Source organism: Penicillium soppii, assembly GCF_028829465.1.
Source record: "Penicillium soppii strain IBT 18220 chromosome Unknown utg000007l, whole genome shotgun sequence".
Taxonomy (NCBI): Eukaryota; Fungi; Ascomycota; class Eurotiomycetes; order Eurotiales; family Aspergillaceae; genus Penicillium; species Penicillium soppii.
The window spans coordinates 2,866,004-2,891,848 of record NW_026643237.1 but is presented as its reverse complement, the minus strand read 5'-3'; the positions used below and the strand labels follow the sequence as shown (position 1 = coordinate 2,891,848).

The window sequence follows — 25,845 nt, the reverse complement described above, 5'->3', positions numbered from 1 at the left end:
AAACACAAAACGCTCATTTCGCTGGAACTCGCTCATAAAACACAATGTACGCCTGCTCGTTCTGAAGCCGGTCTCGCGGCCGCAAGTCCCGGGGATTGAAATCTGTCGCCCGCTCATCATCGAACTTTCGCCAGCATTGCCGCTCCGCATCGCGGACCAAGGAGATATAATGTCCACTGCCCATGGAAGAGCCGAGATGCCGTAGAACACCAAAGGCATCATACATAAATGGTGGGACTGTAGCACCCGTAATGGGCACAGCCTCGGAGTCCGGAGGGGCAGGGCTCGAGTGCGAGATGACAAAATCGTCCATCTGGAGACCGTGCAGTGGGAACTCGATCGGGGTGTGGATCTTTCGCGCGCTCTGAGTCTTCGATGCGGAGAAGCGCTTGAAGTGCACGACGAGAATTTGGGGCGCGCGGGTAATAATGATTTGCTTGGTTGCCATCCGCTTGCATTTGCAGTGTGGACATTTCCAAACTTCGTCGCCACTCAGCATTTCCTCTTTGCAGTAGCTACGGAGACACTGGTAAATATCACCGGTACCTGACGAAGGAATCTCGACACTGATACTATAGAAAGCCTCATATGTAGTGGACGTCTGTCGACAGGTCGTGCAACGTAATCGACTGGCGTGTTGTCCGGCGAAAAGGGAGGATATAAAAGACTCCTCCCGATGACGGTACCTGTCCCATTCAATTCGAGAAACCTTGGTCATGGGCATTCGTTCTCGCTGCATCTCCTCCGAAAAGGTCAACGGTCGGAGCGGCGTACGTTGCCAATTCACATTGAGATCCTCATGAAGACAATCCACCAGAAAATCGAAGAATTCCTTGGCATCTTGCTGTCGATCGATGGCCCACTCTCGGTTCAAGCGACCACAGAAATTTCGGAACGAGGTCGGCATGATGACCTCTACGTCATTTTTCCATAGCGACCGAGTCAAATTAGCATAAAGCCCGGGCATTACGCCTTGAGATCCCTTCCAATTTTTCTGTACGTAGTAACGGAACCGATTGTCGATGAAAAATCGGCTCATTGAGATTGTTGCGCTGAGGCATTGGATGGTGGAATTCATGTAGCATGTAACACCAAAATTGGTCAAGCCCGTTCGCGGAAGCTTGAGGCGATCCAACCGAGAAGTTGGAGCATACAGTGCTGTTCTGCTTGCTGAATTCTGGCGCTCCAAATGTGGCTGGATTTGTCGCCCATCTGAGACTCCGCTGTAACTGGGACGAGGGACGGCCGGACGCGGCCGTGAGGGAACCACTGGAATTTGCACATCATAGTTTGGAGCATGGGCATGCGAATGGGACTGGGACTGGGACTGGGACTGAGTGTGAGAGTACGCAGGAGCGGGCGGAGGGCGAGAATCCGGGTGGGTCATGGACTGTTGCACATCATGGGCCTCAGGGAAACGACGAAAGAAAGCCTCATACGTATGGACATACGGGGTTGAAGGCTCTTGTGTCGTCGCGTCTGGTTCCTCCGTGAGGGAGTCTTCATCGGTATAGCTGTTTGTGTCGATCTCCTCGACTTTCGATTTTTCCATCCACTCAGACAACTCCTTCGAGTTTAGGGGAGTAAACTCGCGCAGCCGCCGCTTTCGAATTTCCAGACTTGAATTCGCACTAGCCATAGTGGGGACTCTACCTAGTGGTCGACCAGGTCTAAGAACCGGCTTTCTAGCCTGCAGAGAGCTCATGGCAGCGGCGGTTGAGGATGTGGCCAATGATTGTTGCCCTAAAAGGTCGATCCAGGCATCCAACCCACCAAGCAGGAGAGCGGGGGGCCGCCCGGCCTTCAACGGCTTGTATGCATTGAATTCGTAGAGAGTATCATGAAGTGCTCTCAAATGAGGAGCAGATGTCCCCACTGGCGAGCCTGCGAGATAACTGACGGATTCCGCGCTTTGATCATAGTAGACCACAAGATCGAATTCATTTCGCTTCTCAAACAAGACCTGTTCATGCTCCGGCGAGACAACCAATCTTTCTTCAAGCTCTTCTGCCGATACGTTCTCCTTCAGAACCACAGGCTCTATGCAAATGATGGATTTCGCATATACATGACCGTTGTCATACTGGTCTCGGCCACGAACGTCAATGAGTAGGATGTTATATTTCCGTAGATTTTCTAAAAGGCTTGGAGCTGTAATTGTCGTACTGTGTGGTAAGTCGGGTGAGTTGCTGCGTGTTTCTCGCGCCGACTTCGACCCGTTGGGCGTCATGGATCTGTATGGATTGTCATCGAGGCCTCCCCGATTCGGGCTGACCCGAGGGGAACTGCTAAACTGCGAATATCTCGGATTGCCCGAGCGTGCGCTTTCTGTCGAGGACCTTGGAGGATTGGATGTTGGCTTTGACGGTACGGTGAAGACAGGACTATAGGCCGGATCAGGAGCACGTGGGAGCGATGTGTTGAGAGGAACCTTTGGTGGTATTGTTGGCACATTAGGTGAAGACCCCATTCCGCGAGGTCCCAAGGGACGTCTCGGCGGCGGAGAGTCATGAGCCGGCGGAGGCACGTTTGATGAATGAAGTGGGCCAAGCGCTGCAGATCCTAAAATTGGGCTTCTTGGACCAGTAGTAATTGACCCCAACTCAAATTGACCAGAAGGAGGAGAGGCCTTAAGTTTGGCAAAACGTTGCGCAAGCGCGTCATCCGGGGGGCTAGAGAACGGCTGGGAATTCGGGTTGGAGTCTGGCATCCTTTGATACTGCGTCGGACTCGGCATGCGGACTGAGTTTGTTCCAGACTCTCGGTTCTCACGACCTCTTGGCGTGACATAGCTTTGTTCTGGCGATCTGGAGGTGAATGCACCGGTTGGCTGCATGTTACTGGCCAAATTGTCCTCAATTATTCCCTGCTTGATAGCATCCATGGTGCCTTGTTTAGCGCGTACAGCCTTCATTAGATCGGCAAACTCCTTGTGCCACTCGGGGCGCTGGACGCTTGTTCGATAGCCCGGATGGTGAGGAATAATGTTGATAGTGATCTCAGAGGCACACAGGTACTGGACGTAAGCCTTATCGGGGTAATCCTCCACAAGGTTCCTGGCCTTGTCAATCGCTTCGGCAGCCGTTGTGAGGAGAAAATCGAGCTAAAATTCCCTGTTAGTGAGTCAGACTAGCTTTAAGGAAAATCTAACACGCACTGGTGTGGTATCATTGACATTCAATGCAGCAGCCTGATCCTGCAGGTCTTTGATATTGGGGAATCGAGGTCGCCGCGGAGTGGGAAGGGGGTGTGCTTTTGAATATGAATCTGGTCTTTTAACCTGCCCACTTGTATGCATGGTTTCCCCCACCGAAAAAGGACGCTGGGTGTCCTTCCACGGTGGCATGGTTGGTGGAGATGGCAATGTCGCCGCATCGGAGGACATGGTAGATCCAGGCAGCGATAAGCGGACTTAGCGCATGATTATGTTCAAGCTAAAAGAGAGGGGGACGCCCAGGTAATTTGCATACACAGTCCAAGGGGTGACCAAGTTGAAATGAACAACAAGTAACGAAAGGCAGATCAAATTAAAGAGGACAGAATCCAGGTACGCAATGCGGGATGCCTTCTGGGGTATCAGATGACAGTACTTCACCGCCCCCAGCCTATGACGCCAGGGGCTTAGTCACTTTGAGATGTGCCTGGAAGCTCCCGAGGTCTCCTCTTTCAACTTATCAGCCTGATCTTCAAATTCGTTGCATTTTAGGTGTCTTGGCCTTCTGCTGCAATCTCATCACACCTTGACTCACGTATTGTGCACTTTTAAGGCGTACTGCCTTCACTATGGCTGGTTGGTTCTCTTCAACGTCGCCTCTCGATGAACAAATCGAGCGGGCGACAGCTTCCTCACTGTAAGTTCTGATCGTCGCGCTGTGATAATACTCATGGTCGTATGTACTACGACCTGAGATTGTCCAAAATATATAGTTGACTGACCAACTTGCCAACTCGCTCACAGGGAAGACATTGCCCTCAACCTAGAAATATCGGACATGCTTCGATCGAAGAGCGTTCAACCCAAGGACGGAATGAAGTCTTTGAAGCGTCGACTCGAGAATAGAAATCCAAACATTCAGCTGGCCACACTGAAGGTAAAACTTCCGCTCCTAATTGATAGTTGACAAGGAACATACACTGATAAGCGCGGCTGCCTACAGTTGACGGATACATGTGTCAAGAATGGAGGCACCCACTTTCTGGCTGAAATCGCTTCCCGCGAATTCATGGACAACCTTGTCTCATTACTCAAATCCGAGGGCGCCCCGCTAAATGACGACGTGCAGAAGAAGATGTTGGAGCTTATTCAGAATTGGGCTATGGCTGCACAGGGTCGGATGGATTTGATGTATCTGGGCGAGACATATCGCAAGCTGCAGAGCGAAGGTTACCGTTTCCCACCCAAGACCGAAATGAGTGGCAGCATGCTTGAGAGCAGCGCAGTGAGTATTTCCCAACGTGTTCGCGTAGGGCCAAATGCTAACATGTAAATCTGTCTCAGCCGCCAGAGTGGATCGACTCCGATGTTTGTATGCGATGCCGGACTGCCTTCAGTTTCATGAATCGCAAACACCACTGCCGCAACTGTGGCAATGTTTTTGATGCTCAATGTTCTAGCAAACTCATCCCATTGCCACATCTTGGAATATTGCAGCCGGTCAGAGTGGATGATGGCTGTCATGCCAAACTAACCTCCAGGACATTTGCGCCACCAGGTCTCATGGATCGATCGGCATTCAAGAACAACTCTATCAGCAAGTCCAACACCATGGAGCCCCGGGCCGCTAAAGCGGATATCGGGTTCGACGACGACTTGCGCCGTGCCTTACAAATGAGTCTCGACGAAGCTGAGGGGAGAGGTTCTACCGGATTTGTTGCCCAGACAAGCAACGCTCCAGAACCGACCAAAATCCCTGTCGCTTCACAAAATATAGAAGAGGAAGACGCAGATCTGAAGGCTGCAATTGAAGCGTCCCTGCGAGACATGGAACAACACAAGCAGCAACATGCTGCCGCACTCAAAAATGTTCCTGCCTCGAGCTCTGCGTTGCGTGAATCCTCTAGCACGCCTACCCCAGTACCCAAGAATCCTTATGAACTTACGGCCGTCGAAATTGAGAATATCCATCTCTTTTCTACACTGGTCGATAGGCTCCAACACCAACCTCCTGGAACAATTCTCAGGGAACCACAAATTCAGGAGTTATATGAGAGTATTGGTGCACTTCGACCCAAGCTGGCTCGGAGTTATGGCGAGACTATGAGCAAGCACGGCAAGTTCAATTTCCCTAAGTATTTTATTATAACGTTCCAAGCTAATTGTCGTAGATACATTACTGGATTTACATGCCAAGCTTTCCACTGTCGTTCGCTACTACGATCGGATGCTAGAAGAACGTCTCACCAATGCTTATTCTCACCACAACCTTGGCTATGGAGCTGTTCCTGGAGCTGCTCAGTACCCCAACATCCAGTCTGGGTTTCATCAAGCTCCTGATGTAAAATCAGGAGCCGAGAACTTCTATTATGGAAACCAAATAGACAGTGCCCGTCCGCTGACCACAATGTACACACCGCAACCAAGTAATGACGGATTCCAAGGTCCACCCAGCACTGTCCAGAGCCATGCATATCCACCGCATGCTCAGCATGGGGCCCCCACAAATGAGTCCCACAATCAAGCCTGGGGTACAAACCCATATCCATCTCTCGGGTCACCCTCGCCCAGCAACGTCGTTCCTAATCACCATACTACTGCTTCGACCCCAAGTGCCCCTGGTCACTATTATGCTGGGCCTCAAGATCCAAACTCAGCGAAATCACCAGGCGTGGAAACTCCATACCAGCCATCACCAATACTGCGCCGGGATTCCCAACATGAACCCAGTGCACTCCCATCCGGCCCTCCCTCCGCGCCCGAACAATTTTCATATGCGGGGTATGCTCAGTCATCTGGCTACCCTGTACCTTCTCCTGCGCCAGCACTTCACCAGCAATCAAATAGTCCTTCTGATCAATCGTACTACTATCAGTCTCAACCTCAGCTTCAGCAACCTCCTCACGCCGTGTCATCCGCTTACCCTCTGATGAACGCCGGACAGCCGGGGACGTATGCACCCGAGACTTCCGGTCAACCGCCTTATCAACAACCACCTCGACCAGCAGTGGAGGAAAGCTTGATTGAGCTGTAGCATCTACATATATCTGGGCGTTCCTTGTGATCTTATCTTTGCTTTTCATTTCTTTGCCTGATGATACCTGAAGACTTTTAGCAGATTGAATGCGTAGCCTAAAGCGGGCGAATGGAGATATATCTAGTATAAAATCATGTATTTTATTCACGATCCCAGTAATGGTAAAGTTATATACATGGCGACGCAATTTCTAGTTCAAATTCCATTCGTTGAAGTTGAAACTGACTTGAAACCTGAGGCAATAAACACTGCCTGAGGTATAAGGTGTCCACCCCACGGCAGCTAACTATTGTTACCCGCTCCTTAATCGCCGAAGACAGCGAGATCAACCTCTCTTCATCACTTCTCCAATTCGCCTCGAAATCTCAGCGTCTTTTCCTTACTTTTGACTTTTTCCTTTCTCATTAATTTTTTTTATTGGTGGCGGAAACCGGTGTAACCCGGCCGGCTTGCAACTATTGAATATTCATTGCTTTTTGCCTGCATCTCCGATCTGCCGTGCGACCTCTTGACCAACTTGCCTCGGCCAATCCCCACATTCTATGCTCCGTTGGCATACTTAATTACCCGCCTGTGGCTCCCTTAGGAGCTTTTCGCTTACCGCCATGCCTACCTCCAATACTTCCAATACATCATCCCCCGTCAAGCGCCCCGGTTTAGGTCGCCGTGCAGTGTCCTCCCATGCAGTTGTCACGCGTGCCAATACCAGTGACCTGTCGGAGTCTCAGCTGAAGGCAGCCGCGCATGCTAAGCCTCACCGCGCCCATGTTGTTCACCGCAACCATCATCGAAACTCCTCCACTAGCAAAAACTTCAATAAACTTCAACGATTTCAACTAGGCCCCGAGACCACCGGGCGGCATCATCAGCGCAAGAAGTCTGCACCCGCAACTCCAATAGCGAGTCCCAAAGAAGGCGGGCACATCCGTTGGGATAACGCTGTAGGCGATCACCCAACCCCTCCTCCCATGAAGAGAAACTATTCGACTCCTGCGCTGCGCCGGAATCCATCGGCTGTTGGAAAGAAAGCCTTGGTGACGGAGCGACCTCCCTCCAGTGGGGTGAAGAAGAAGACGGTCGGCTTTGAGCTTGGCGATGATGAGACCGACGAGGCCGAGTGGGAAGATACTACGCAGTCGCCCGAAAGTACGAGGCGCAACTCTGTCGCGCCATCTAACCCCAGCGCTGACAACGGTACCATCCTTGTCGATCCTCTGACTTTCGTCAAACGACCTTATCCACAAATGCCTCGCGCGACCAGTCTTCCCGAGTCGGTCACTAATAAGTTTATCCGAGAACGCGCTGAGCTGATGGAGGAGGACGAGGACAAGCACGATGAGCAGCACGAAGACGAGGCCGAGCAGTCTAGCCAGCATACCGAGCAGGGTGACATCGCAAATCGCCTACTAAGCCCTTCACACTCGTCCAAAGCCCCTCCCGCCATGTCGTCCATCTTGGCCATGGTCAAGCCAGAGACCAATACTACTAATCCCGCATCGCGCAGCAGTGCATCTCTCAATCTGGCTGCTGGCCAGGATAATGCTCGGCGCACATTCTCTACTACGAGTATGGCAAGCATGCCAGGCTCTCATCCCCAAGCGACCTCATCTTCCATGGAAGGCGGGGTCTCGAGATTCATCTTGAACAACAAGAACAGCATGCAGGCATCTTCTCGCACCGATTCAGACCCGACCACTCCTTCTTCTTTTCTACCCCACTATCACCCGCAAACACCACCTTCACCTAACGGCGGTGCTGCCAAATCCACTGCCTCTCCTGCACGGCCCCGAGGTGCCGACCTACCATCTCGCACTCAACAGAAGCTTTGGCTTCAGCGTACAGCCGCTCTCAACAATTCTCCCCCTGATACGCATGGAGTAACTGCAGCCGCGCCACCTTCTGCCATTGACCCAACCTTCGCCCCCAACCAGCGCCCTGGTGCAGGCTCTTACGATGCCGGCAGAGGGATGAATGGCGATGGTCGAGCTGGCGGTGCAGGGCACGACAGCGAAACTCGCCACATTCGTAAGGCATACGAGAAAACATCACTTGAATTGATGGTCGTGCGACGCTTCCAGTCACCTACCGCGCAGAGCTTCTCTCGTCTTCGATATATTGGTCGAGCCCACAAAGCGCAGCAGGAACCAGGTCTCGGCAACCCAATTAAATCCGCCCCTTCATTACCTCTTCTCCAGAATGGAAAACGCCCAAACAAGCTAAGCACAAGCCCCGGATCCAAATCTCAGCTGCGTAATCCAATCCCCACCGAAGACCCAGCGACAAACAGCGATCCCACAACCCCTGCAACCGCTGCCAAGTCCAATGACCCATCCCACCGCATCCTCTCTACCTCAGCCGAAGTTTCACGTGACCTGAGTGGTGAGAACAAGACCGAGCAATCCCAGGCAAGCGACAACGCCATGCTGATCCGCCGGATGTGGGAGAGCCGAGAGGTCGCCATCCACGGCTAATTTAGATTCTTTCACTCTTTACCCCCTTTACTTTCATGACAGTTCTCAAGCTCCACAGTTGTTTGGCGTTAGTGGCATTCTGATTTCCGTTATTATTCCAGCGATGAGACTGAACATAATTCATCTTTCTATGTGTCTTTTGCCGTGTGGTTTCTGTTGATATAACTATTCTTAGCGAGTTAATGCTACATGATTTCTTTTGCATAGAATGTTGTAACAACATAGTACGAGTAACCCCCATGCGCCAGACCCGACGTAATATGGTAGATATTCCCGCTGTCATACCTTTAAACCAATTCGGCACTTTATTGGCACGAATTTGAAACAAATTGGCTGCCTGGGAGTGGTCCGATGCATTTCTCGGCTGGTGCGATATCCGGGGGTGCGGATATGGTCTGACTCGATGATTAATGGTCGATCCTCCCCTCCTGATTTGCCCATATAAACCCTAACTATGAGCCGATATATAAACAATATGAACAGCTGACACTGTTTTCGCCGTAGAAGCTCTGCTCAACATGGATCTCCTCGTGCCATTAGTAGCAGGTCAACTGCTGCGTATTACCCACTACACTGTTGGTCTTGGTCTTGTGTCGATCGTCCTCAATGTGATCAACCAGCTCGTCTTCTACAACAAAAAGGAACCACCTGTGGTCTTCCACTGGGTTCCTTTCATTGGAAGTACAATTGCATACGGCATGGACCCGTATCAATTCTTTTTTGCTTCTCGTGCGAAGGTATGTATGTTTTGCAATCTATACTCACATTTCAAGGAGGACGACACATGCTTACAAAAGTCCCCAGTACGGCGACATTTTCACATTTATTCTCCTAGGCAAGAAGACTACGGTCTACCTTGGTGTTGAAGGCAATGAGTTTATTCTCAATGGAAAGCTTAAGGACGTAAATGCCGAAGAAATCTATGGCAAGCTCACAACGCCTGTCTTCGGATCGGACGTTGTCTACGACTGTCCCAATTCCAAACTAATGGAGCAAAAGAAGGTCTGTATCCATCCACTTACCTGATCTGCCAATGTATGGAAGGGATGCCAAATGCTAATACTAAATCCCTTGATAGTTTATTAAGCACGGCCTGAGCACCGCAGCTCTAGAATCTTACGTCCCCCTGATTGCCGATGAAACAAGCGCCTACATAAAAACATCCCCAAATTTCAAGGGGAAGTCTGGTACTATTGATCTTACAGCTGCCATGGCCGAAATCACCTTGTTCACAGCAGCCCGCACACTGCAAGGTGACGAGGTACGCTCAAAACTCACCTCCGAGTTTGCAGAGCTCCTTCACGACCTCGATTTGGGCTTCACACCAATAAACTTCATGCTCCCATGGGCTCCTCTACCGCAAAACCGGAAGCGAGATCTTGCCCATGCAAAAATGCGTGAGATATATCTAGGGATCATCCAAAGACGGCGGGAAGGTCTGTCTGAGGTCGAGGGCAACGGAACCAATAAACAGAAAGACACAGAAGGCACAGACATGATTCTGAATCTCATGAGCAGTGTGTATCGCGATGGCACGCCAGTCCCAGACAAGGAAATCGCGCATATGATGATCACTCTACTGATGGCAGGCCAACATTCCTCGTCTGCCATCAGCTGTTGGATTCTTCTTCGACTAGCCTCCCAACCAGAGATGACAGAGAAGCTGTATGCAGAACAAGTTCAAAACTTAGGTGCTGATCTCCCACCACTGCAATACAAGGATATGGACAAGCTGCCATTGCATCACAATGTGATCAAGGAGACGCTGCGTATTCACTCCTCTATCCACACTCTCATGCGAAAAGTGAAGAACCCGCTTCCTGTGCCAGGTACCGATTTCGTTGTCCCACCGTCCCACACGCTTCTCTCGTCGCCGGGTGTTACGGCGAGAGATGAGCGGTATTTCAGAGATCCTTTGCGGTGGGATCCGCATCGGTGGGAGACTCGGGTTGAGGTCGAGGATGACACTGATACCGTTGACTACGGGTATGGTGCTGTTTCAAAGGGGACGCGTAGTCCATATCTGCCCTTTGGCGCAGGCAGACATCGCTGCATCGGTGAGAAGTTTGCTTATCTTAACCTGGGGGTTATTGTTGCCACGCTTGTGCGAGAGTTCAGGTTCTTCAACCCCGAGGGGAGAGAGGGAGTGCCTGAGACGGATTATTCGGTATGTTTTGTCCATTTTGGTTCGGATTTAAACGATATAACGCTGACTTGGCATTAGTCCCTCTTTTCTAGACCTATTCAGCCCGCGACTGTACGATGGGAAGTCCGCCCATAAGATCCGAATCCAGTGGTATGAGTATGCGTAAGATATGTCCGCAGGGGGCCTCTGGGTGGAAGTAATGTTTAGCATGTATTCGGTCTTAAGTCTACAATGGAAAGAGAGAAGTGTTTTATCATGTTCAAATAGTACACAAATAACTAATCAATATTGGAATACATGTTTGGGCGCTACATATACACAGCTGCTAGAGCTGGCAAAAGCCTCCATAGGGCTACTAAAGAGATACAAAAAGAATGCTAAAAAGACCACAAGAAAGAGGCCACATTTCCTATGAAGATGAGACTCAGGAGACATTGAGGAATATTGCTCATAATTCATAACCAATTTATTAGGTCTATAATTGCGATCTATGGTGGCCTAAATGATGACCAGAATTGCAATGAAACGTCATCTTTATCCAAGCGAACTTCTAAATTAATGGAGGAGAGGAAACAATAACAATCGTAATGTTCTGGATGACGAGCTATAACTGTAGCTCAAGGCATCATACCTGAGCAAAAAAAAGGCAAAGGTATTGAAAAATGTACAATCGAAAGAGTCGTATGTCCGAAGCCCACTGTGCATTTAACCGCGATTTTTTCCTTTACTACGTTGAGGATTTTGTCCTCCGCGGCGATTATTCGTATTCTCAGCAGTAGGATTACCACCGGAAACCTTCTGCGATTGGGTCGGGGTGTGGCCATTAGTATTTGTTTTTGAGGTTGCACGACCAGAGCTTGGAGCGGACACACGTCGCTGATCCTGACCAGGCGCATCACTGGCATTCTTATTGCCTCGACGCTTGCGTTGAGTACCGGATGTGCCAGCTGTCTTGTTGCCACGTCCGTCTTTTGCAGAGCGAGGCCCAGGGAGTTCAGGGTCTGCCAATCCTTGAACGCGCCTACTTTCTTCCTCCCACCACTGCTGGAATTCCTGCTCTGCTTGGATCTCCTGCATATTATGCTTTGCCGTGGCTGCTTCGCGAATTGCTTCCTTTTCTGTCTGTTGCTGAAGTAAGATTGTTGACAGGGAGTAAGAGCCGGAGGATGGAGACATCATTCCGATGGGATCGGGGCGGGGTATGTGACGGATGGACTGGATGGCTGGTGGTGGTGGTGATGTCGGTTGGTTGCTTTGAGTCGCTGAAGGCCCTGATGTAGAAGGCTTCGAATGTGGAGCGGGTTGCGGGTTGCCTGAGACACTGCGGCGCTGTGTTTGCACGGGGGTTGCCACGGGCTTTGACTTCGGCGGAGGTGTACCGGCTACAGTCTGTCGCATAGTCATGGACCTCTGGGCAGCTTTGGGTTCAGATGGAGCAGTTTGACCTGGCAGTGGATCATGCTTGGATGGTGCAGCTGGCGAAGGAGTTATTGGCTTTTGCCAAGGGTTTTTTGGGGCATCTTTCATCTTCTGCTGAGCAGCCAACTGCTCCTGCATCTGTTGTTGTTGAATCTTCTTTCGCTCTTTCTGGGACATTTTCGGGGAGGATTTAGTGCTGCTTTCGCGGCGATCCACTATGCCCATTGTGAGATTCGATACTCGAGACTGGGTGGTTTCACCCATGATGTCTTTGAGATCTTTCTTGGAACCCGCAATTGCCGGTGAGCTCCATGGCGCAGAAGAGGGGTCGTATGATGATATAGCGTGCTTCTGATTGAGAGAAAGCGCTCTTGACTCAGATGGGGACTGTGCAAGCAGCGCACCTTGGGGAGAAGACATCTGGTCATCTAAATAGTTCCGACCGCCCAAAGAGTCATCTCGGACACTTGCCCCCAAAGCTGGGGAGTCGGGGTATGATCGATTCCCAGAAATGCCCTCTGTGAACTTGAGCCCACGTACGACACCCTTTCCTTTTGAATCACCAGGTGACATCAAAGCTTCGTCGTCCATTTGGAACATGAGATCTCCGGTGGACGGCGTGGGTTTCAACTTTGGAGTACCGCCAGCCTTTGGTGACTCCCTGGACACACTTGCCTTTGATTTGCGGACAGATGAAGAAGAACTTGTCTGGTCGTTCGTGATTGACCGAGCACGCACGTCATAATACTGCATAACTTCAAGACGAGACTGCAAAGTCATTGCATCTATCCTTTTTTGCTTATCTGCCTCTAAAGCTTTGCGGATCTCGGGGTGTACCGAAAGCAGGTTCTCCTCGGAGTTCTGTCCACGAGAGATAGGCCAAAAGGACAACTGGTTCGAATGACATATCGCATCCAATTCATTCAGAAGCATCTCGTCTAGATCTTCGAGATATCTGTTTGCAAGCATGTCCTCGAGGTTGATGCAGATGTATGCCATAGCAGCGTACTTGAAATTCGTTATGCGGCAGAAAACGACGGAGTTGAGAAGGTAGCACACATTGCGCGTCGTAACAAATCGACCGAGAGTCTTTTGGCAAATTTGAGACAACCGGTCAATCATCAGCTCATTTGCCACGAACATAACATCCAGAACCACGTCAATAAACTCATCAAGATCATTGGTCCGAACTTCATCAAACAAATTCTCCCCTATGTCGGCGTAGAGATAGCGTAAAACAAACTCAAACGTTGAGCGGTCAATGTGCTTCAAATCAACAGGCACAAGTTGGCTTGGGTCTGATTTGCGCGACTCCAACCATTTCCCACCCGCGTAGCCATGGAAAAGAGTATCAAAGAATGGGCATCTCTGACAGATGATTTGGCTGTGCGCTTTCAGGGTTGCTCCTTTGAGCTGCAAAACCACATCTGCGCTGTCGAAGAAAGATGGGTGGTTGATGGCCCGAGCCATGTCATGCTCCAAACTGTCCTCTGGCTCCTGCATGAGTCTTGCGGCTCGTTCGAGTTTTGGCAGCTCTAGCTGCATAGCGACCCGCATGAGTTCATTCCGAACTTGTCGATAACGGGCTGAGTTGGCAGACGAACTCTTGGCTAAGTGCCAAACATCAAGGAATTTATCTGTGTAGAAGTAGAACACCACATTCATAACAGTCAAAAAGTCAACGCCCTTCAGGCAGATCCGAGGGTGTCCATCTGGCCCGTATTCAATATCAAAGACATCTGCAAGAGAAGAGTAATAAGACCCACGGAACTCCTCGAGTGCCTTTTGTAAAACAGGGCTGCGCCCAGCCAAAACCCATTCATGGATGGGAATGCGGTGGTCGGATAATGAGTTGGTCATCCAAATCATGCCTTCAGAACGGATAGGGAGGAATTGGCCTTCGATATCCGAGGAAGAAAGTATGGCTCGCCGAGTCGCTGCCGCCGCGGAAAGAGAACCAAAGAGACCGTCGGAATGATCAGCTTCGAGGATGGAGTCTAAATTTCCCAGACCAGGCGTGAGGAACGGAGATAGCGGCAATAGGTCATCCCCAAGAGTGCTGGAGTCGACATGAATTTGCTCTCGCGTCACTTCACAGTCGCTTTGGGCGACGGCATAGGCACCAAACGCATTGCTGCGTACTGCCACTGCCCGTGAGAGGCCAGGGATACGAGCAAACTTGTAGTCCTTTGAGGCCCCCTGCTTCTTCTTTGTCCGTCGTTCCTTTCTCCACGCAGATCCAGAAGTCGTGCAAATAATAATAGAGCCGTCTTGGCCGACGTCGACGTCGCTTGCCGCCATATGGGATTTCTTAACCGACCAAGCTCGGACCGGAGCAGCTAGAGAGTTGCGAATTTTTGTGGGGTTTGTGGTGGATGTTAAAGTGGAAGGATTATCAGATTGATTGACCTCAACGGTGAAAACCTCACCAGAGCTGGACAATGCGCAGATGGTGTTTCCTCCACACGCAAGCTTGACGACACGATTGGCAGTCTTGTCGTACCTGGTGGCCATGAAACTTTTCTTGATAAAGCTCGAGCTCACTTCTAGAGGGAAAGAAATTTTTGAGTAACCATATGATGAGAAAACCCATACCTCGTGGTTTTGTAGAAGAATACAAGAAGCACGGTCGATAGCGGAGACCATAAGGATTGGACAAGTGAAGAGAGAAGCTCCCACGCGCCGAGGAGTGGTCTGAACTTCGAGCGAGCGAGCATCCGAGTCCACCAGACCGAGTTGACCTTCGTTTTTACCGAACGTGTAGAGGCCGGAATTGCTGAAAACGACCGAGTGAATGGAGGAGGCCGCTGCACCCAGAATCGTTTCCTTCTTGAAAGGGTTGAATATCTGGCGTGGGGTAGTTTGAGTAGGAACATCGTTCTTATTGCTCGTTCTGGGCAGACCATAGCCCAATTGTCCATACTTATTGCTTCCCCAACTGAATATTTCCCCGTACTCGGTAATTGCCAAGCTGTGATCTTGACCGAGAGCAACTGAAACCACCTTCTTCCCCTCCAGTCCGCCTGTTTCGATGCAGACAAAATTGAACCTTGTGGACTCATCTCCTGTTCCTAGCCGTCCTCCTGGCCCAAACCCACAAATGAACAGGTTGGCCTCAGGATCGTTGGTAATAACAGCTGTGTGTAATTTGGACATCACAATTTCTTTATGCTTGATTGGTTTGTTCCTTATCAATGTTGGGAGATCTTTAGAAGTTATCTTGGGGATGGTTTCTTCAAGCCCGAGATGCTCCAGGTTGTCCTGGTATTCGCGATAGAACCGATGAAGCAGATGTTCGGGGCGTTTCAATGAGATACGTTCGGGGAATTGTCGATCATCTTGGTCCCCTAGACCCAGGTTTAGATTTTTGTTACTTCCGAGGGTAAAAACCTCATCAGCGGAGATGTCAACGGCTCCTTTGAGAATGTTTTGAGAAGTGTACATGTCATCTTCGCCGTGATCCCCATGTTTGGATGGTGGGCTGGAGGCAGCATCGCTGCCCATGGCATCGTCGACCGAGTTTGGCCAGTTGTCGGTGGGTAATTTGATGTCACGTTTTTTAATGGTCGATCCGAACACATCGAAAGGACTGTAGCCCTCTCGATCCTTAATCTTAATCAGGCCACCAGTAGGATGATTTGCAGCTCCAACCTTGCTGAAGTCTGTCATGTCTTGCACGTCACGCATCATCAGCGCCTGAGCGACCGAGGCATTTCCTGCATAAAGGGCTCGGTGTAGAGCTGTCCATCCACTCTCCCAGTCTTGCACATATATATCAACGAACGGAATCTCCAATAAGGAGCGTGCGAATTCGACGGCAGTGGGTTTGTTTGAGGAGGCGACGTGATGAAGAAGCGTCCGACCAAAGTGATCTTGGGCATTTATCTCGGCGCGCGACAAAGTCGCGCCACCGCGCTGGGAGACTATACGGTCGGAAATGGGCGTGCCAGGCGACAAGCCGAAGGGTTTCTTACTCCTCGGTGGATTTGGAGACGATGCGATGAAGGACCCAGGGCTTCCAGTCTTCATGGACAGGTTCGCCGCCGCTCCGGAGGAACCCCCGGAGGCTCCTGCAGTTCTTTGGCCCACGAAGGTCGCGTTCGCCAGGAACCGCTGGAACCTGTCGACATCATCGTATATAAAATACTCCCAAAGCTTGTTACTCATGTGCTCGGAGGGATCGACGCGCCGAATCTCTTATCAGGCCCAAGCTGAAGCGCCGCTGTCACCAGTGGGACCGCGACGGGAGCTGGGTGACAAGAGAATTAACGTTCGGAAAGAAAGGGGAAATGGGCGTCGACGGTGTTATGCGTCGATGCGATCTCAGTATTCGCGAGATGTGGCCGATATGAATTTTGGGGATACGAAATCGATTGTGGGTTCGGAGTATGCGCGTGGCGAAACCGTTATCGGTGAGGTTTTGGATATGTTTGAGGAAAATGGGGATACGCGGTCGGGACGTACAATGGAATCCAGATGCTGAGAAATGAGAAGTCGCATTTCCAAGTCCGACCTCGAGCCACCTGGGCCAGTTTGCCCTCCGATGTCATCTGTGGATCGTGGACCCTAATCCAGTGCATTATAGCGTCCATACGGCAATAACTCTGCATGTGTACTGATTGCTTATAAACTGCCACGGTCCGAGGCTCCGAACTATGGAGAATTAAAAAGGGTGATGTCTACCAACCTCAGCAATAACACGAGAGCATTGTTTCGTTCTATCATATAAATGCTCTACCTGAAGTCATATTTCCATGCCAAACAAGAGGCAAACATAGTCCTTTTCCTGCATTGGCAGCGACGTAAATATTACCCCAGAAGACAAATTGTCTACACTACGCGGCGGTCAGTGCTTTTGACGCGATGGCCGTCGTTTCTTACTGTCAGATAACTTTGACCAATAAGAATGTGAGGTCCCTCCATGCAGAGCAACCCGTGGGGAAGTGGTAGGTACGAAGGTTACGAAGGCTGTATAGACGACGTCAAATGACTTGGTTGAATAGGTCCGATGCCTCACTATGGCCTTATTATAGGTCGCTGAAAATACTAAGGGTTTGGACTAAACATCGAAATCCAGGCTTGGCCTTCAACACCTTCAAGACTATCGGGACGCACTGGCTACAAAATTCAAAGCTGATGGGTCGGAGTGATACTGGACTACTGCAGAGCTGACTCTTCCAAGAAAGCTGTGTTGTACATTATTTGAGGAACGAATCCAATATATTCAATAGTGCGGCGGTGCAAGCCTAAATTGGCGCGTGAGGGTCCAAATGAGCTTTCCCCTCTCAAGTTATTCAAAAGGTATTTCCAGTTCGGAGAAAAACATAGACATCACCAACACTTTTGGGCCTACTTCTGGGCTTGCAATAAGCCATTGAATACTCCCAATTGCTCGACGCGTGTCCTTTAAAACACAGCAAATGAAGCATGTTTCCAGCCATCATGTTAAAAGCCAGAAATCTTTGGAATCTTTGGACCTCGAGCTATACGGGGGAATATCCAATGAAGAGATACTAGCAATTCAACCGGAGGCTCAATCCCTTCCCATGCCCAGAACGCATATCTATAAATTGTCCAGAGAACGCCGGTCAAGACTTCAAGCACTGGACCTACTTGATCCGGTCGCATTTTCTTATGTTGTCACATCGCGTCGGCAGCTTCACCGTTCGTTTGCCAAATCCGCGACCGACAATGACCGGGACGATCAACCAACAGATCTTTACGACGTCTATGCGATTATGCGTCCAGATATGCTTCACCGCATTCTGACACAGTCGGTATATCATTGGTCCTTGTACTGTAATGGCCACTATTACCACCTTTCCAAGAATGAAAAGCTCAATGGCGCACAAACAATTCTCAAGGACGAAGACCTGTCCTATCAGGGGTCAACTGACTATGAAACTCGCCGTTTGAACCCAGGCCGTCCCCTGATGGCATATCACTTAGGAAAAACAGACTATACTCCGGAGCAGATCCGAAGGATTGCCGAATGGATTATGGATCGACTGGATGTCTATCACTTGTTCAAGAGCAACTGTCAACATTTTGTGCTTTGTCTTTCTGTTCGGATCATATGCTACCGAAGAGACACCAGTGTGTTCATGGGCCATTGTCTACAGATCGTAGATCAAGACAGTTCGAAGAGCTCTCCTAGGCCCTCGCAAGTAAACATGAATCGTTTACCAACAAACGGGTTCGAAACAGGCTTCTATTTAGCCGGAACCGCAGAAACACTGGGCAGTTGGGCTCACCAGATTCGGGTAAAGACCGCGATTGAACACAACTCCTACCAGTTGAACCTTGTCTGGAGCGATGCAGTAGATGGAAACTTTCCTCGTGATATTCTGGAGTACAGTCGTTGGCGACGCCGACTTTGGATCTTCCGCCGTCACCTTTTCACGAAATGAGCACGATCCTTTCAATTTTATTCAATTTTTGACGCCTTATGAGATTTGGCTCCAATTTAGTGTCCAGCGTCATCGTCAAACTCAGCTTAGCGCCGAGAATCGGCTATGTCTGTTCATAATATTGTATCATGCATTTGTTTGTGAAAACAGAACCCTGAATTGCAATCGAAAACAGTACAAGAAAGCTAAAATAAGCAAAATGGGATAAACAACAATATATGTTCAATGTACATGCACGTATGTAGAAATACTACAAAAAAAAGTACCAAACTGCCTAACGAGATACTATTGAGGATCCCTTGCCTCGGGTACCACCATGGCATGTTCATGTATATAGCCTTGTCATGAGCATGTTGAGCATGTTTCCCAAATAAACCTTTTAATAGGTACTCTAGCCTTTGCGCCTTACCAAACATCCGGTTATTAGAGCACACGCGCCTAGAATACACTGGTGTTGAACCAGTCCACTTGATTGGCTCGTAGGGCTCTAAGAAACCAGATTGTTAGTAGGGCGCAAAGGCTTCTCCAGCCGTTACTCCACTCTGGGTAGCTACCCCAGTCAATCTACGCTAGATATGCACAGGATCGTGCAGTCTATCGAGATCTACCTCCAACAATTCTTTCAGTGCAACTGTAGCGCATACCAGAGCAAGTCACGAGTGCTGTCAGAACTCATAGATCAACCGACCGCTTCCCCTACTACCGTCCGCAGAAGCTACCTGAACAAGTCGCCACACTCCAGCTCAAGCGCCAGTCGAATATGAAGAATAATCCTGGAAACTTTATTGCATATCACCATACTAGGCGGTAGTAGCATGTTGTACCGGGCCATGATTGAAGCTATAAGTGTCTCTTTCATGTACAGTAATTAGATGTAAGTTCAATTTGACCGAGCGAATCCCATTTCGGACCACGATGGAATTTCTTGCATTCGTTCTATTTTAGCGGCGAGCAACCTCGCCGACATCCTGGCAACAATACACCCCACTATTTCCCAGTGTCCTGTGGCTATTTTTGTCGCTGAGCTTCATGCGGCGGTGCTGCGGCTTGACTATAGCGTCATGCATATCTACCAACTCAATGTTTCCCGCATTGAGGCTGTGGTTTTTTTAAGCCAATTTTGATGAGCGGTAAAAGCCAATCACAATGAGACAACCAATGACGGGAAGGTGTGGATCCTCTCCACACGAAGATCATGTCGAGTTAGAGTTAGCGTTGCGAGCTAGTGTGCTGATATGCAGCCCACCGTCAAGCTGGCCGAAAATAGACAGGATGAAGTCTCAGAGGATAAGATGCGACTTATGTCCGCTTTCTGGAAGACATCTTGTCAAGCATTCAATTCAATTATTCAACAATGGGAAAACTCGTCAGACTCATCGGCTCAGGTATCGGCGCAGGCATCGACCTTGCCTCCGAAGCCATTTCCTCAGCCCGCAACAAACAATCCAACATATCCGAGCATGATACGCCTTCGCGCGATCTGACGATAGACCAAAGCAGCGAATTTGTTTTCACGGACGAGAAGGCAGCTGGCACACTCGTTAGCGGGGGCTACGCAGAGTTGCCAGCCGAGTCGCACATCCACCAGCATTACGCAGAGCTCCCTGCCGGCAGCGAAGCCCTTCTTTACGGACAATACGCAGAGCTACCCGCCGGTGATGAGCCATCTCTCCCCCAAAACTCACAACTGCCTGCCATTCCCGTGAAGCTGGAAAATGAGCCTTACGCCAGCATCCAAACAATTCACCGTGAGAGTAGCGATCGACCTACCCTTTCCGACGGCAATGAACAAGTCTACAGCCAGGATCCACACCGGTCCGTAATTCCTGAGAATCTCCATATACAAACTGCCGCCGGCAATGACACAATCTACCACCAAGATATTCACCTCCACGCAGTTCCCGAGAAATTGACTATACAACCTACCGTTGGCTGTGAAACATTTCACAACACGAATATGGTCAATCCGGCTAGTTCTGAGAAGATGTACAGCCAATATTCAGAAGATCAGTATCCTGGATTGGATAAGGAAATAAGACCATCCCGCGGGACAGAACGCGACTTGGACGTGTATAGCGAATCAAATTACTCGATTGATTTGGACCGCGAAATTGATCAAACCGAGCAAGTCTGGAAATTGGATGAGACAACTCAGCGTGATCTGCCGCCAAATTATGAAGAATTTCCACATGGTGTCACTTATGCAAACGAGATAAATCACGCGCAGGAATGCGAGGATATGATTCGGGAACTTGCGCAGATGGCAGGACCAGCGATTTCTACGCATCGTATTCCTTGTCCTGTTGCCATTCCTCAGCGCAGGCCTGGGTACAAGTATCGTGGTTTTGTGCGTGCCTATGCGCCTGTCTTGGCCGGCTGCGGTATCTCCTCGGATTTGTTTTTGGAGTTCCTGGAGGACTTTTACCAAGCTAGCCAGGTGAGTCATCATCTTCTTCCGTTCCTCCTAACTGGTAAATTCTAATCATTTCTTAGGCTTCCGAGTGGCTGGATGTTGTCAGTATCGCAGCAGATATCGGAGACCGCAACAAGGCCGCATATATCACAGATCATGTTGTCCAAGTCGTGGCAGGAACAATTGCTTCTCGTGACCGTGCAAACACTTTCCTCGGTCGAGTCAACCAAGAAATTCTCATGCCTCGGGGTCTCTACGCTATGGTAGTGGAGTTCAAAGACGAAGTTCCCAGCCAAGACCAAGGGCCGCTGAGTCTGCTTTCTCTAAAGCTCCGCAAGACACTATTTGCGGCAGAAGGTATCGCAATCAGCCAATTAGCGAGCAATTCCAACACCAACACCGGACACCCTCATGGTCGAATTCAACTACCTAAGATTGCGCCGTTAGAATTCCCCGATTTAGACCAGGAAGCCAAGGTCACAGAGTCCGCTATGGCTGCTCCCAAGTCAAAACATACCAGCTTGGTCTCCCGCTACCAACAACACAAGCAATCCTGTGACAATGGGAAACTGATCACAATGCTTTCGGGAGGCAGGCTGGGGACCAAGCCCGGGTTGATTGAGCGAGCCACGACGTCAATCAAAAATTCAGAATATGTGAACCCAAGTCGGATATCAGGGTCCACAGGAGACAAATCGGGAAATAAGTCAAGCCTAATTGGGCTCGCTGCGAATTCATTTATGGAGCATAGAAACACCAAGCGGATTCGAGATGAATCATCTCGATGCGGAATCAAAGAGCAATGGCAGAAGAACCGCGGTGTGAAATCTCCCGACCATGCTACGAAGGCTCTGCAGCGAAATGTGCAGTATTTGATGATTGTCAATACCCCCACCCAAGAAGAAATGGAGCAATCGCTGTATCAACTGGATTTGCTTGTGCAACAGGCTGGGCCGCGTGCAGCACGGGGTCGCAGGTCTTGATTGCCATTGAAATAGTCCCGAATTATTTATGATTAATATGACTCTAGTAATACATAGCATCCACGTTTATTGCCAGGCATCCGCTGCGACTTCAGGACCTGAACAACGCGGACTTTTGCTCAAGCGCGGACTAGCTACCTATAAGCCACCTACTTAGTAGGCACTCACGAACCCACCACAAGAATAGGAACGTTGTAAGGTTAGAAGAGCCTTTATGTAGACAACTCGGGACCGCAGTCGGGAGCAAATCCCAACGACGACAGAACCCCAGAGGCAAAAAAGGCAAAAAAGATTATGGCGTATCAGGTTGGACATTGCAGTCCGCGCGGGTTCTCTCTTAGTGAGATCATGCGGCATACTAAAGCGAGAAGTGTCAGTAAACGGCAATAAACGTGAGCGAATCATACGCAGATCATCGTACGGAAAGATGACATCCAGTCCTCGTAGTGAGAAATATCCATATTGAGTACCTAGATATTCTTACGGTGTTAACAAATGCAGTCTTTCGAATCGAAGGACAAAGAACATTGCAAGGAGAGCGTTAAGGGGCTCGAGAGACTTTGTGATGACGAATAGTAGGTCTCATTACAATAGCTCATGGAATAGAAAGAAGAATGATGATGGAATGACTATCTAAGTGGTGGCCTAAATGCTCGTTTATATGAGCATGGCCAGCATGGCAAACATAAACATGCTGACAAACGGAGGCGCATAATGCATCATGTAGTGTCTTGTTAGTTTTGTTCCATGCCACCTATCACAAAGTTCGAGAAGATTAAACCAAATATGTGGACGGCTTGAAGTAGAAAAACGTCGGCAAAACAAGTGCGATGACCAAGAATATGCATCGGGGGCTCAAAGCTGCGAACTAGGCTTCTAGTTTTGGTTGCGGATGCGGCCACGCTGGGCTTGATATTCCCAGACACAGAAGGATGACTCGCATGCTGAGGCTGTAGTGAAATCCCCAAACTAAGAGTCGTAACCCGACTGAAGAAGGAGAATGAGAAGATGCATAACCATGAAAATGAGAACTCAAGCGCCAATAAATATTTTACACTATATAGTTCGCCTTGCTGTGCGAGAAAATGAGCCGAGAGCCAGATGAAACTCTTCATCAATATAACTACGAAGAGTATGAGAGGAGAATATGGGACTATGTGTGCAGAATATGTGATATAAATAATGATACAAAGAATGATTAATCCTGGGATCCCTGAGCAAAAGCTCTCTCTATATAGCTAGCTCTCTCTATATAGCTAGGAAGGCATGAAAAACATGGATAAGCAAACCAAGCGAATGCACAAATGAGCAGACTTTTCCATATCCTTCAGTATTAATAGTCAAGTGGGACTTCAGCATCGAATTTGTCTACGAAGGAAGATAGAAATCAGAGTCTGAAAAAAATCAAATAATGAATTATTTATCATGTCAGCATAATGATGTATGATCATCATGGAGGAGCCCGGGTAACAAAGACCAGGGGACAAAACCATGGCGTGAAAGAAAATATACAAACGCTCGGCTATAACAAGGTCAACTAATGCCGCTCCCTTTAGATAGAAGCCTTTTATAAAATCAACGGAATCTTTGCTCAATCGGACTACATGTTTTAGTACGGCCAACCCTTGAGGCTGCTAATGCCCTGCGCAAGGACATTCAAGAAGACTTCTTCCGTAGAGTTCGCCCCGGTGTAAGTCTCGTTTGAGGTGATAGTAGTCAGGCTGTCATAATCAACAAGTGGCATGTTGACAAAGTAACTCAAAGACGGACGAGTGCCATTGCTCTGCAAGGATTGGAGGAGCTGCGAAGAATTGAGCTCCGGGAGGTAGCCACCGAACTGATCTTGATACCACTCGGCCGACTTGGCAAACTCGAGCAGCGTGATGTTGTAGTTCACGAGTTTGTCAAGACCCTTGGCTGCCACCCACTTGTTGTCCTTGAGGTTGCTGATTTGCTGGTCGACGATGAAGAAGTAACATGTGCCGTTGCCGTCACAGGTGCGGGCGTTGTCACCGAGAATTGAAAGATTCATGTCTTCAGCCTTTTCCTTGTTCACGTCACCCGAGATCTTAGCAATGAAGACATCATCCAGCACCCAAGCGACATTGATAGCGGAAGTAGCCAGTCCAGTGAGCGCGGCGTCCTTTACCAAGACTGCACCCTTATGGAAGGCCACTTTAAATGTATCAGCAGTTGTGAATCTGGCAAGAAGGATAAATGTTAGAACACAATCATGATGGGACACACAAATAGTACTCACACCGCAGTCACATCAGATGCAGTAGCAGACCAAAGTCCGGCATCATAGGAGAGTAAGACGGTCTTGATGCGAAGCCAATATGAGTAGAGCGAAGAGCGAAGGGATGCAGGGTTCAATAGCGTCGCGGCTATTTGAGGAAGGCCGAAGTAATTTCCCATGCTGATGTCGCTAACATCGTAATGGGTAAAGTCTGTCACGAACATCTCGGCCTCGGAGCGCCATTCGGCCAATCTCGCATAAAAGTTTGCGTGAATTTTCTTCTGTTGCATATAGAAGTTCGATATGCTCGATCTAACGGCTTTCACCAGAGGCGTTACAACATGTGTCTCACAGCTGGAGGCATCAGACGGATCCAGAACACAATCTCCGATTCCAGCCACGATGGGCAGATACTTGAGAAATGTGACTGTTGTGTTGCTCTCGTTGGCGGCATTGTTGGAGTACATGTTCACGCTGAAAAATATTAGGATTGATATATAGTCGAGATTGGTGGGATTCTTACAAGAACTTGGTCCATTTGTACAATTCAGCATCCTGTCCGGTAGTATTGGTTGCTTGGGCACTGGCAAGGGGAATTGGTGTCGTCGATGCTGCCTGAGTAGCAGTGATTGTGGGCGTTATATAGGAGGAGATGCTCGCGATCTCGGATCGAGGAAGATATCCAGGCATAGCCATTGCTCCTGCAGCTTTTTTGAGTGTTAATGATACATTTCATGCAAGAGGTACAGCAGGAAGCCACAGGACCCGAAAGCCAAGACTCACCGAGCAGGGAAGACAACAATATGAAGCGCATGATGGGCGATATTGAAACTTTGCCTAAGGTCAAAACTATAAAAGGCAGAATGAACTATAAGATTGAAGAGTGTTGGTTTGTTTGGAAGATTCTGTTATTGAAAGAAGATATCAGTCCTTTATATATCTTGAGCAATCCTTAATATTGCCCGGAATGTATAGATGGCAGTGCAATTTATTAGATGGACTTTGTTTAGATTTGATCATGGCCCCCAGAGCACGCGAGTTGTGGGTCTACATTTAATGAGCCTCGATATCCACATTTCCCCTTTAGGAACGACATGCGAGATTATCACAGCGCACAGCGGTGTGAGCATTGCCAGTCACACGGCTTAATACTTAAGAACAAGGGGAAATTGCAGTGGAAGAAAAGCTTAGCTTTGACGATGCCTGCTACATATTGTTGGAAATTAATGTGATCAAAATTTAACTACATAGAGACCACAACACTGGAATTTCTTTTTAAACTACAACTCGACTACGACATTTTATTCTGGAGGGTCATCACTGAAATACAATTTTCACAAACCAGGTAGAATTAGCCTAATGTAATGAAAGATTTAAAAGCAAATGGAAGATAGAAGGGAAAAAAGTCTAAAGGGGAAATGAGAAAGAACCTCAGGATGAATGGAGGCTGAGTTGCAAGCTTCCATTCTTGTTCCAGTTGAAGTCTGGGGCTGAAAATGATACTGTATTGTGTAGGATCAACACAACCCAAATGAACAAACAGAGTAGAGGTACCGTCGTCATTTCCCGCCCC

General features: G+C 49.1%; 8 protein-coding genes across 8 annotated transcripts; 5 read left to right on the top strand and 3 right to left on the bottom strand.

Moving 5' to 3' along the window:
- Window positions 1-13: 13 nt before the first annotated feature.
- On the bottom strand, window positions 14-3,385 carry N7529_010355 (putative ubiquitin C-terminal hydrolase; the record flags this gene model as incomplete). Its single annotated transcript, XM_057245882.1, has 2 exons — window positions 14-3,103; window positions 3,158-3,385. The coding sequence occupies 2 exons, from the start codon at window positions 3,383-3,385 to the stop codon at window positions 14-16; spliced, it is 3,318 nt and encodes a 1,105-aa protein (XP_057094145.1).
- Window positions 3,386-3,783: 398 nt separating this feature from the next.
- Window positions 3,784-6,188, top strand: vps27 (ESCRT-0 subunit protein VPS27; the record flags this gene model as incomplete). The annotated part of the gene is made up of 5 exons (XM_057245881.1): window positions 3,784-3,851; window positions 3,959-4,091; window positions 4,158-4,439; window positions 4,499-5,270; window positions 5,326-6,188. 5 exons carry the CDS (start codon window positions 3,784-3,786, stop codon window positions 6,186-6,188), a joined length of 2,118 nt encoding a protein of 705 aa, XP_057094144.1.
- Window positions 6,189-6,796: 608 nt separating this feature from the next.
- Window positions 6,797-8,662, top strand: N7529_010353 (uncharacterized protein; the record flags this gene model as incomplete). The annotated part of the gene is made up of 1 exon (XM_057245880.1): window positions 6,797-8,662. The coding sequence occupies one exon, from the start codon at window positions 6,797-6,799 to the stop codon at window positions 8,660-8,662; it is 1,866 nt and encodes a 621-aa protein (XP_057094143.1).
- A 518-nt stretch (window positions 8,663-9,180) lies between these two features.
- N7529_010352 (cytochrome P450) lies at window positions 9,181-10,943 on the top strand (the record flags this gene model as incomplete). The annotated part of the gene is made up of 4 exons (XM_057245879.1): window positions 9,181-9,399; window positions 9,467-9,664; window positions 9,741-10,829; window positions 10,887-10,943. The coding sequence occupies 4 exons, from the start codon at window positions 9,181-9,183 to the stop codon at window positions 10,941-10,943; spliced, it is 1,563 nt and encodes a 520-aa protein (XP_057094142.1).
- Window positions 10,944-11,513: 570 nt separating this feature from the next.
- On the bottom strand, window positions 11,514-16,394 carry N7529_010351 (BTB domain and ankyrin repeat protein; the record flags this gene model as incomplete). Its single annotated transcript, XM_057245878.1, has 1 exon — window positions 11,514-16,394. One exon carries the CDS (start codon window positions 16,392-16,394, stop codon window positions 11,514-11,516), a length of 4,881 nt encoding a protein of 1,626 aa, XP_057094141.1.
- Window positions 16,395-17,647: 1,253 nt separating this feature from the next.
- On the top strand, window positions 17,648-18,637 carry N7529_010350 (uncharacterized protein; the record flags this gene model as incomplete). The annotated part of the gene is made up of 1 exon (XM_057245877.1): window positions 17,648-18,637. The coding sequence occupies one exon, from the start codon at window positions 17,648-17,650 to the stop codon at window positions 18,635-18,637; it is 990 nt and encodes a 329-aa protein (XP_057094140.1).
- A 1,354-nt stretch (window positions 18,638-19,991) lies between these two features.
- On the top strand, window positions 19,992-22,033 carry N7529_010349 (uncharacterized protein; the record flags this gene model as incomplete). The annotated part of the gene is made up of 2 exons (XM_057245876.1): window positions 19,992-21,074; window positions 21,131-22,033. The coding sequence occupies 2 exons, from the start codon at window positions 19,992-19,994 to the stop codon at window positions 22,031-22,033; spliced, it is 1,986 nt and encodes a 661-aa protein (XP_057094139.1).
- A 1,609-nt stretch (window positions 22,034-23,642) lies between these two features.
- N7529_010348 (uncharacterized protein) lies at window positions 23,643-24,739 on the bottom strand (the record flags this gene model as incomplete). The annotated part of the gene is made up of 2 exons (XM_057245875.1): window positions 23,643-24,234; window positions 24,294-24,739. The coding sequence occupies 2 exons, from the start codon at window positions 24,737-24,739 to the stop codon at window positions 23,643-23,645; spliced, it is 1,038 nt and encodes a 345-aa protein (XP_057094138.1).
- Window positions 24,740-25,845: the final 1,106 nt, after the last annotated feature.